Source organism: Durio zibethinus, chromosome 21, assembly GCF_047325235.1.
Source record: "Durio zibethinus cultivar Kanyao isolate XHJ-2024 chromosome 21, ASM4732523v1, whole genome shotgun sequence".
In the NCBI taxonomy this organism is placed as follows: Eukaryota; Viridiplantae; Streptophyta; class Magnoliopsida; order Malvales; family Malvaceae; genus Durio; species Durio zibethinus.
Genome location: NC_143182.1, coordinates 8077274 through 8088433, shown reverse-complemented (window position 1 = coordinate 8088433; position 11160 = coordinate 8077274). Strand labels below are relative to the sequence as shown.

Genomic DNA, 11160 nt, shown 5'->3' with positions numbered 1-11160 from the left:
ACAAATGTTTACGTATATAAATATAGTGAAAAATAAATTTATCGTTATATTTACATGAATGGTTTAAATATATTATTATTTTTTAATCGGTATAATTTTATTATAATATTTTAAATTTTAAAATAATTTAAAAATATTCAATAAATTTTTTTGTTTAACACTGTTTTATAATTAAAAAAATTCTAAATCTTAACTAACCAAAAAAAAAAAAATCTAAATCCTAAGACTACTCTTGGTATTAACCTATCTTTTTTTTTTATAATAGGTTTTCCCATTTGAAGGAAGGTATTTGCTACAGTCGGTGGACCCACTGCAAACTTGGGCACAGCACATTTGAGCATTGGCCAGTACATTAAGATTTGACTCATCCTAAGTAGGAAAGGAAAGGGATTAATTTAAAGCACAATGTTAGCGTTAATTACATTTGAATGTTATAAAATGTTTGGGTGGATCCACCATATCAACTCTGGCAGAGCCATTCTTGCCATATGATTGGTTCAGTCGGATTCTCACGCGCTGTGACTCAGCGTGACTTTGGAATGAACAACAGTCTCAGTAAAGACACTAGCAACTCAGTTGTATTTACTTTACTTCTCTCACCGATTCTCTCTCTTGTCTCTGCAAAGAATATAATTCTGCTTTCTGTTGCACGCTCTTCTGCTCTCGTGTACTGCTACTATCTGCTCCGCTTCTTTCTCTCGCTTTTGAGCGTCCTCTTTAACCCCCCCTGTTTGCCTCCATTGTCATTTCCTTTGTCCCTTCATTATCTTCGCATTTTTGGGTTTTCCTCTTTCCTTTCTCTTCCTTTTTCTTTCTGGTTCCTGTTCAAGGAAACAGCTAAGCTAGCCATGAATGGTCTAGGAGTAACTACCGGCAAAGAGAAGCTGGTGGTGGAGGTGGTAGCAGCTCATAACTTGATGCCCAAAGATGGGGAAGGGTCATCTTCACCGTTTGTGGAAGTGGAGTTTGAGAACCAAAGGCATAGGACTCAAGTTAAAAGGAAAGACTTGAACCCCATTTGGAACGAGAAGCTGGTGTTTCATATAAAAGATGTTGCTGATCTTCCTTACAGGACTATTGAAGTTAATGTTTTTAATGAAAAAAGGTCGACTAACAGCAGGAACTTTCTTGGGAAAGTGAGGGTGTCTGGTTCAAGTATTGCTAAAGAAGGTGAAGAAGCTCCCCAAATGTACACTCTTGATAAAAGAAGCTTGTTTTCTCATATAAGGGGAGAAATAACCTTAAAGCTTTACGTGTCCTCCAGAGAGGAAGTCAAAGAAATGAGGGTTGATAAAGGGATGATGGTTTCTGATTCTGGTTCTGGTTCGGTTTCCTCCTCGAGGTTTTCAAAGAAGAAGAAAATGCAACAGCAAAACCCTGCCTTGGTGGTGCAACAACAGCTGGTTCAAGAGAACAAGCCAACACTGCAGAGTCAAAACCACGCAAAACCTGTGGAGCCAAACCCTGGTGAGTTAAAGCCTGTTATAATAACGACTGGTCCTGGTCCCTCAGTCCCTGTTGCCGCCGGTGGTGTTGCTGGTGTTGGGCGTGGCGGTGGGGTGAGTCTTTTCTCAAATGGTTCTAATGAGTTTTTACTTAAGGAGACAAGTCCCCATCTTGGTGGTGGTCCTTTGAACAAGGACAAAACTAGTTCAACATATGATCTTGTTGAGCAAATGCAGTATCTTTACGTTAGAGTAGTGAAAGCTAGAGATATTTCGTTGTTTGGTGTTGGTGAGATTGTGGCTGAAGTCAAGCTAGGGAACTACAGAGGTGTTACCAAGAGGGTTAGTTCAAACCATGTAGATTGGGACCAAGTTTTTGCTTTTTCTAAAGATTGTATACAGTCATCAATGGTGGAGATTTTTGTTAAGGAGGGTAACAGAGAAGATTTCTTAGGCCGAGTTTGGTTTGATTTAAATGAAGTTCCCAGGAGAGTTCCTCCAGATAGTCAATTAGCACCACAATGGTACAGAATGGAAGATAAGAAAGGAGACAAGTCCAAAGGGGAACTAATGCTTTCCATATGGTTTGGGACTCAGGCAGATGAGGCTTTTGCTGAGGCTTGGCATTCGAAGGCAGCAAATGTGCATTTTGATGGGCTTTGTTCTATTAAATCGAAGGTTTATTTATCACCAAAACTTTGGTATTTGAGAGTATCAGTTATTGAAGCACAAGATGTTGTTTTGGGTGAAAAGGGATCAACATTGGTAAGGTACCCTGAGCTTTCAGCAAAAGTCCAGGTTGGGAATCAAGTCTCAAGGACCAGAATTTCAGCGGCCAGTCCCAATAGAAGCTTATCAAATCCTTTTTGGAAAGAAGATTTTCTGTTTGTTGTGGCAGAGCCATTTGAGGATTATTTGTTAGTTTCTATTGAGGATCGGGTTGGCCCTGGAAGAGACGAGGTTGTGGGCAGAGTATTGCTTCCTGTGACTGCAATTGAAAGAAGAACTGATGACAAACAAGTGGTCTCTAGGTGGTTTAATCTTGATAACCATTTTGGCAACTCTGCTGACACTAAGCTTGTGACAAGATTTGGTTCTAGAATACATCTTCGTATTTCACTTGATGGGGGATACCATGTTCTCGATGAGGCCACAATGTATAGCAGTGATGTCAGGCCAACAGCAAAACAGCTGTGGAAGCCTCACATTGGTGTGCTTGAAATGGGAATCTTGGGTGCAACAGGGCTCATGTCAGTGAAAATCAAGGAAGGCAAAGGAGGCACCACTGATGCTTATTGTGTGGCCAAGTATGGACAGAAATGGGTGAGAACGCGAACTGTGGTTGATAGCTTGTCCCCGAAATGGAATGAGCAATATACTTGGGAAGTTTTTGATCCTTGCACAGTTATCACTATTGGCGTGTTTGACAACTGCCGCACTGATAAAAACATCATTACTAATGCTGCTGCTGCTGCTCGTGACTCTCGGATTGGGAAGGTTAGAATCAGGCTATCAACACTTGAATCTGATCGAGTGTATACTCATTCATACCCACTCCTTATGCTGCAACCTTCTGGTGTCAAGAAAATGGGTGAGCTTCACTTAGCTGTGCGATTTTCATGTGCAAATATGGGAAACATGTTGCATATGTACACGTTACCTTTGCTACCAAAGATGCATTATGTACAACCTTTGAGTGTGAACCAGTTGGAGAGCCTGAGGTACCAAGCTATGAATGTGGTAGCATCTCGGCTTAGCAGAACAGAGCCACCATTGGGGCGAGAGGTTGTTGAGTATATGCTTGATCACGACTCCCATATGTGGAGCATGAGAAGAAGCAAAGCTAACTTTTTCAGACTAATGAATGTGATATCTGGTGTTGTTGCCATGAGCCGTTGGGTGGAATCTATGCGAAATTGGACCAAGCCAATTTACTCATCCTTGTTTGTTGCAACCTTTCTCTTATTAGTTGCATTACCTGAGCTCATAATCCCTGCGATGCTGCTCTACATGGCGACTATAGGACTGTGGCGATACAGGTTTCGACCACGTCATCCACCCCACATGGACACCCGACTATCCCATGCTGAGAGTATTTATCCAGATGAATTGGACGAGGAATTTGATTCCTTCCCAACAAGTCGAAGTGCAGATGTTGTTAGGATGAGGTATGATCGGCTAAGGAGTGTGGCGGGAAGGATTCAAACTGTGGTTGGAGATATGGCAACACAAGGTGAAAGATTTCAAGCATTGCTGAGTTGGAGAGATCCAAGGGCCACATTCTTGTTCGTGATATTTTGCTTGTTTGCTGCTGTTGGATTTTATGCTGTGCCATTCAGGGTGGTAATTGCTGTGTGGGGATTGTATTCCTTGAGGCCCCCAAGGTTCCGAAGCAATTTGCCTTCTCGGGCGTTGAGTTTCTTCAGGAGGCTGCCTACAAAAGCTGATAGTTTGCTGTAGATTGTTGGGAAGAAGTGCATGTGGATATGGTTGTTAAAGCCATAGGCTTAGTGGGGATGAGTATTTTAAACATAGTTTAAGGTCTTGGGTTTTGGGATGTCTTCTACTTTTTTTTAAGTATGTGTTTTGTTTCAAAGTTATTGTGCCTCAAGTTTCATCCCTGATGTTTAAGCTGATGCTTTTATCCACCTTTCATTGTTTTATATTATATGGAAGTACTAAACATTCATAAATGCAACTGCAAAAAAGGAAACCAGATTCCATTAATTTTCTTGTGAAGTTTTGGAATCAATAAATTTGGATTCCACAGGTTCCTTTTATAACCTAAGCGCATCTGACAGCGACATTCCATCCTATGCCATTCTCTTCCCTGCAAATATTAATTAAAGCCAACATTTATTGTTTGTTTTCTTTCTATTTTCATTTGGTAATAAATCTCATTAAGTTTCACATGGTATATAGCTTGGGACCTGTCTCTTTGCTCTGATTTGTACGACATGAAAGTTTTATGGATTCGAACTTCATATTGCAATTAAAAAAGTGACCAATTACTAGTATAATTTTTGGAGCTCAAAAGCAGCAGAATACAAAGTTTTTGAGATTCACATCACTAGAGGATGTATAGATGCATGGATGTACAAAGTGAATTAAGAATTTAGGACCAAAAGTATAACGTTGTCAAATAAGGTTGTGGTTTTTCATTACCCTTTGATCTAGAAGGACGTACTGTGTGATGAAAGTAAAGCTCACAGAAATCGCTTCCGGCAATGTAAAATACTCTGGCTGTGGGGAACAGTTTCCATTTACTCGGGCTATAACAAAGGTGGCTTGTAGGAACTTGTTATAAAAAGGTCGCCAAGCGTGAATCTGTACGGAGAGGAAGACCAGTTCGGGCTCCTAAAGCCCTACAGCCAGATGCAGCCTGCAATAAAGCATCAAATTAGGTCAGAAAAACTTCTCATAGCAATCACATGGCCACCCCCCTTAAAAGCTAAAATCGTTAACTTGCAGCAAATTTACTTATCATTAACAAAGAGTAATTCAGTGTACCACTTGAGCAGCAAATGGCAACATCTTCTCCGGTGACATGCCTGCACAGAGAGCTAAAAAAAAAAAAAAAAAAGGAAAATGAAGTCATCAACCTCACAATGGCCAAATCAATCAGCAAGTAGAAAACAGAAACAGTACTGAAATTGTACGAAAAATAATGCCATCATATTTTCGGGCTCTCAAATTCTATAAAGAACAAACCATCTAGGTTATGAATTGCATAATTAACAGATCACATTTAGTCAAAGAAAAAGTAATGTTAATGAAACCGAGTGGTAAAGATCCCAATAAAACGGGTTCAGCTGTGAAAGAATCACAAAGTTTCCAATAAGGCTTTAACATTGTATCTCAATTTTGCATCCATTAAGAGAAGAAACCTCACTAACTGGTGAAACCGTTAAACATGGGCTTGTCTTATGCATAAATACGATCACCTTCAACACTAATTGAGTGCAGTCCAGAAGAAAAAAATGCTCGGTGGTTGTGATGCCACTGTTGACATAATTGTCTAGTCACACTTCACTCTTGTTTTCCACACTATAAGAAAATGAAACAATTTGACACCTCTGACCTCTTCCACGTTTACTGCTACTTAGGCACTTTTGGAACAATGGATTGTTGATATCAAGACAAATATGAGCACCTCGAGATTTATATGAAAATCTTTCCTACCTATTTGTAAGAACCTTCAGGAGCATTAAACATAGATATGTTTCCCAATGAACAACGAATCTTTAGAAGACAACAGACAATTAGGTTGAATAGTTAAATGTACCATAAAGTACTGCTCCAATAAATGCATCTCCTGCACCAGTTGTGTCAACAAGTTCTGATGGTGGAATTTTCTCTGCTGTTCCCACAAATAACCGGCCAGTCACTGTCCCTATCCCATTCACACTCAATTTGGTAACCACCTGCAAAGAATGGGAAAGCAAATTTGTCAAATTAAAAAAAAAAAATGCCTAGCAATCCTTTAAAATCTTTCCTTAGGGAATTTCATCTCAAAGATGAATAACCTCACAGCACTCTTAATATGTTGAAGCCATGTTACAAAAAAAAAAAAAATCTGGAAGATGAAAGAAAATTTTGCAAATTTTGTAGATTATAGAGAATAGAATTTTAAAAGGCAGAAGTAGCTGGGAACTATCGTAAATTAGCTGCCCAATGAGATGACTTTCAACTCAAGAGTCAAGCATAATTAGGTCAGGTCAGAGAAGGAGTTTCCACAGAAAAATTAAAATCCTAACAAAATCAGAAATGTGCACTATCCTTAACAACAATCAAATAACATGAAAGCCTGTACCAGATATGCACATTTAATGGGAAAAAGAAGTGCTCCTATAGAATGACCTCTAATGTTTTGTCTTTTGTACCAGTGGCCCTGCCCTCAACATCCCCTACATCAATTAGCCTAGTGAGAAACATAAAAGAATGCTTTAAGACATGGTTATTTTTATCTGAAACGACTGTCCAAAATTGATTAGATATGCTCTCTCTCTCTCTCTCTCTCTCTCTCTCTCTCATCTGTAGCTCAGGTTACAAGGCCTCCCTATCACCACAAAAAAAGCTAAATTTGTTCTATAAATTTCAAACATTGATTATTTGTATTTTCTCTTTTTGAATCTCCAGATTGTAAGCATTCATAGCAACCCCAACGCTCTAGTCTCTTAACACTTGAAACAGCAGGCAAGCTTACTTGGAAAAGGCAACTTTTTGGCGAAGTAAAGAAGGGCTGATAATTCCTTTGCACTAAATGGCGACTGACAGAGTATTAAATGCCATAGAAGCCAATCCATGCTAAATAGAAACATGCTATTGGGCGCAGCTTAACCATAAGTATAGGCTTCTCCTTCACTTCCTAAATTATGAACTCAAATCTAAAAAGGAGTTTAGACAGTGAAGTTGATGTTGCGCTACAATTCTATCCCCAACTACAGCATATTACAGTTGACCTATACAGACTAAACATAAGTCGATTTTTAAAGTCCTCTGCTTTATATATTACCGATGAGATACATGTTGGGATGGTCTTGCTGTCATCTTTTCTCTGCTTTAATGATTCCAATAAACTGTGAACATCCATTTCTTCAGCATCAAAATCATCTGCAAACATAGTGTAGAAAACCTGTATAAAATGTCGATTCAAATGAATCAAGCATAGTATCTCTTTTTTTTTTGGTACCAACCATGATTTCTGGTTCCATTTCATATGATATTCTGCAACAACACTATTCATGCAACGATACTCACCATTTACACTTCTTTGTAGCATTATGCATCCATCTTCACCCAATGTTACAATCACAAATTTTAAGTTTGGCAGTCTCAGAAGCATGGAAATAAGCGCACTGGGAACAGATGGAGCCTCTGTCCATGCCTGTCTTATTGGAAGTTCATAACATGTGCCACAATTATGAAATGAGTTAACAAATTTCAGCAGCAATGCAAAGGTGTATCATCTTTGCAACTAAACATTAAAGAACCAGGCCAAAACCAAATATCAAAAACACCATCTAAATTCTAAACTAAAACAAATTTAAGTGCAATGACAAAATATATTTGCAAAGACATGGAAGAAAGATCCTGTGGGGGTTGAATAAGAGATGTATGACATTTATTTGACAAACCCTTGCAAAACTAAGCTTTGTTTCACTTCAACATTAATGGAAATTATACAGCCGACTATTTGAATAGACATTAAACCCAAGACAACTTTGAACAAAGTGAACACACACACAAAAAAAAAAAAACAGACATGGACATTTTAAGCAGAAACAGCATGGTAAATGGCTAAAAGTTACAAGGGCAGTTTCAATGCGTCACATAATTTCCTTCTCAGAAAGTGCTTGAAGACAAAAAAAGGTGGTGAGAGAGAAGATGGTCAAGAGATAGAATGTTCTATGTAAAAGAAACATATAGTAATCCTCAAACAAGATCAAATTACCTGTGGAAACTTTGCTGAGCATATAGCATAAGTAGCAAAATCCAGAAGATCATCTAAACCTTCCCTTTTCCTTTCTGCTTCGACTAATATTGGTATATTCTTGCGAGTTGCCTGTACAGGAAATATCCCCAAAATGCTATTGACTTGCTATTGGTTGATATTAATCTTGATGGGGAATTTAGAGGAAGGACTTAATATTTTAGCACTTAATATGGCAAACCACCAACATCAAATATGCCATAGGTTGAAGCTTAAGCTAATCACAGAACATAAAATAAGGAAAATCCAATGGACTTGGTCCAATTAGAGGCTTTCAATCAGAATACCAATTGCTCACAAGCCTGTGACTGTGAGCAGCCTAACAGTTAACAAAAACAAACTCTTCACTTTGAGTAGTCTTTCAGCAAAGGAACCAAGATAATTTCTACAAATGATAAGTTAAAAGTTTAGGATATTTATTGAAGATACATTATTAAATCAAATCATACAGCCAACCAAACAATAGCTATTAGTTTCATCTACCTTGATACTATAGTCAATAAGCAGAACAAGAAAAAAAAATTTACCTCTTTTGCAACAACTAAAGCAGTCTCATGCTGTCTTCCATCAAAGTAGACCATATTTGCTCCATCCAATGCAGATAATAAACTTGACTTAGAAAGCTCGCCTGGTATCAAGGGTGGATAACCCGGGGTGTGAATACAGGTTCGAGTTTTCCTGAAATTATTTCTGGATAGATAAGTATTCACTTCAACCCATGGAGAAAATTTTAGCATAATTTGTATTTTGGCTGAATTACACCAGTCAGCAATGATTTCTATTTTCATTTTTTGAACATCAGCAACACCTCTTTTGGTGTTTTCTTGTTATGAGTGTAAGATCATAGCTTCCCTCCGCACCCAAAGGAAATGTAAATAAATTGAAATAGAATTTTAATTTAAACATTATTGTAAAGAAAGGGCTGCAGGATCCGGTCAAAAGTGAATTTAGCCATCCAAGCCACTCTGCTGAACACAATTTTCAGTGCTTTAAACCTAATATGGGTGGATACCAAATGTCCATGTACAGAGATAAAAAGCAAAGAGCGGTTTTCAAGGAAAGAGACTGCTTATTGAAAGGATAACATATCATCCAATGCTGAGAATAAACCAACAAGGGGAGGACATCAGAATGTACAGAATGTCATAGCCATCTAAATTAAGTGCTCACGTTTGGTTGTCAACGATTACATAAGTAAATGGTGAATTACCCTCCTCAGAAACCTGAAAGCAACAAAATTAAGTCAGTGAGAAAGAAAGTTCAGGTCGTGATGCAACATTTAATGGCATTAAAAGATGTATGATTTAATAAAAGGTGGCAAGGCTCCTGTATGGCATCATCTGCTAAAAGATGTCTCATTTTAATATTAAAGGGGCTGAAAAAAATGTGCTTGTGAACCAAGAAAATAACACATTTTCTTGGTTCACCAAGAAATTGTTCCATAGATGATGCGATGTACATGTACTTCCCAAACGAAAAATGATAAACACATTCTTTCGCAGATTGGTCTCCGCTAAATGTTGGTAGTCTGAGTTCCTAGGTTATTTTCTTGCCTTCTAACTTAGGGGTTCAGTAAAGTAAAGATCTACATATTCAAATGATCTATATGTATTAAAACAAAATCTGAGTGGAGCATAATTTCTAGAATCAAATAGTCAAACATATTAAACAACACCAATGAAATAAATCTTCAAGGGAAATAACCATTATATACCAATCAAGATAAAAACAACGATAATAGTAGGCTAAGATCTTTCCCAAACTATGAACCATAAATTATCTGAAAAAGGCTTACAATAAAGAAGGAAGTGTTGACTCCATCAGCTTCAAGCTCCTCCAATATACTTTTTCCTTGAGCATCATTTGCAACCTAACGATTATATAACGCAACAAAAATGTTATCTCAGTCAATAGTCCAGTTTTACAGAGGAGTAGAAGTAAATAAACAAAGAAAGAAAGTATAAAGATATGTAAGACCTTAGAAATTAATCGTGGATTTAATCCCAAACGAGCAGCACAAGTTAAGGCATTTCCAGCATTCCCGCCTCCTTGAACCTAAGAAAACAAATGCCAAAATAATCAAATAATGATAGTAAAAAATCCATCAAAACGGAAATACAAAATGAAAATAAAAAAAGAAAGAAAGAAAGAAAGAGACAAAAGTCAATTATCAGTAGATTAAGTAAATGACAGGAGGAAACCTAGATTTTAGAAAAAGAACCTTTAAGCTAGTGCTTCTGATTTTGTCATCGGGGTTAGGATAAGAAGCCACAGTGGCCAAGAAATCAACTGACACCGCTCCACAGCCTAGCTGTTGAGGTTGTGTTAACAAAGTTAAAACTTTATCAATTATATGCTAATGCTAAACAAAAGCGACAGATAGAAGTAGATGCAAAATATTAAAAAAATTAAAAAATAAAAACGTACAACAATGCGGTGCTGGGGGAGAGGTGGAAGCGATTCGGATGACATTTGGGCCCTGAATTTTTTTTCTCAAACGAGATTCTTAATAAATAAAGCATCCAAGTGATTGAGGAAAGAATCTATATTGAAAGAAAATGAAAAAGAGAGAGGAGGAAACCTGGTAAAGAAAGGCTGAGTGGAGCGACCGGAAGACAAGGAAGAGACAAGGTTGAGAGATATGGCATTGGAAAAGAGTGAGAGTGATGAGAGCATCGTTTCTTATATCTCTAAAAAGGCTTTTTTGTTTTTTTAATGGCGTACAGTGGTGCACTGTGCAGTTGGAGACTTCGGGTGGAGTTGCGTTCGTGGGAATAGATGTAAGCAAAAACAGTTGAATAGTCGATAGAGATTTACTGTCCGGTGAGTCCTGTCCTGCTGGTGGTTAAGGTGGGTTGGACTCAATCCCGGTCCGGGCTAGAATATGGGTTCGAAATTTTACCCTTGGGGGGGGGGGGTGTGTGCTCGGATTTGGATTATTTATGTCAATAAAAGGACAAAAAGAAAATAATGAAGAAATAATTGCTCGAGGGTCGAGCCTCTTGATTTGGCATCGTCTAGGATATGAGAAGTTCGCCGCAGCCAAACCAAAACGGCATTCATAGTTTTTTTTTTTTTTTTTTTCACCGTGTGCCTCAATGTGGAATAGGATTTGGAGCCATTGCTGCTTAGGATAATTTCTTACCCACTTTGCTTCCTGTTCATTAAAATCAAACAGGTTACCTAAGAACTGTCTGTCATTTCTTGCAATTTCTTCACACA

The 11160-nt window shown here is 38.0% G+C and overlaps 2 protein-coding genes across 2 annotated transcripts; one reads left to right on the top strand and one right to left on the bottom strand.

Moving 5' to 3' along the window:
- The first annotated feature begins 363 nt into the window (after positions 1-363).
- Positions 364-4219, top strand: LOC111305363 (C2 calcium/lipid-binding plant phosphoribosyltransferase family protein). The gene has a single exon (XM_022902835.2). The coding sequence runs from the start codon at positions 489-491 to the stop codon at positions 3903-3905; it is 3417 nt and encodes a 1138-aa protein (XP_022758570.2). The 5' UTR covers positions 364-488; the 3' UTR covers positions 3906-4219.
- Positions 4220-4431: 212 nt separating this feature from the next.
- Positions 4432-11144, bottom strand: LOC111305361 (uncharacterized). Its single transcript, XM_022902833.2, has 13 exons — positions 10520-11144; positions 10366-10417; positions 10160-10249; positions 9916-9993; positions 9734-9808; positions 9109-9161; positions 8466-8616; positions 7900-8010; positions 7206-7332; positions 6961-7058; positions 5731-5869; positions 4956-5008; positions 4432-4827 (listed from the first exon to the last, which is right to left on the bottom strand). Exons 1-13 carry the CDS (start codon positions 10612-10614, stop codon positions 4747-4749), a joined length of 1203 nt encoding a protein of 400 aa, XP_022758568.1. The 5' UTR covers positions 10615-11144; the 3' UTR covers positions 4432-4746.
- Positions 11145-11160: the final 16 nt, after the last annotated feature.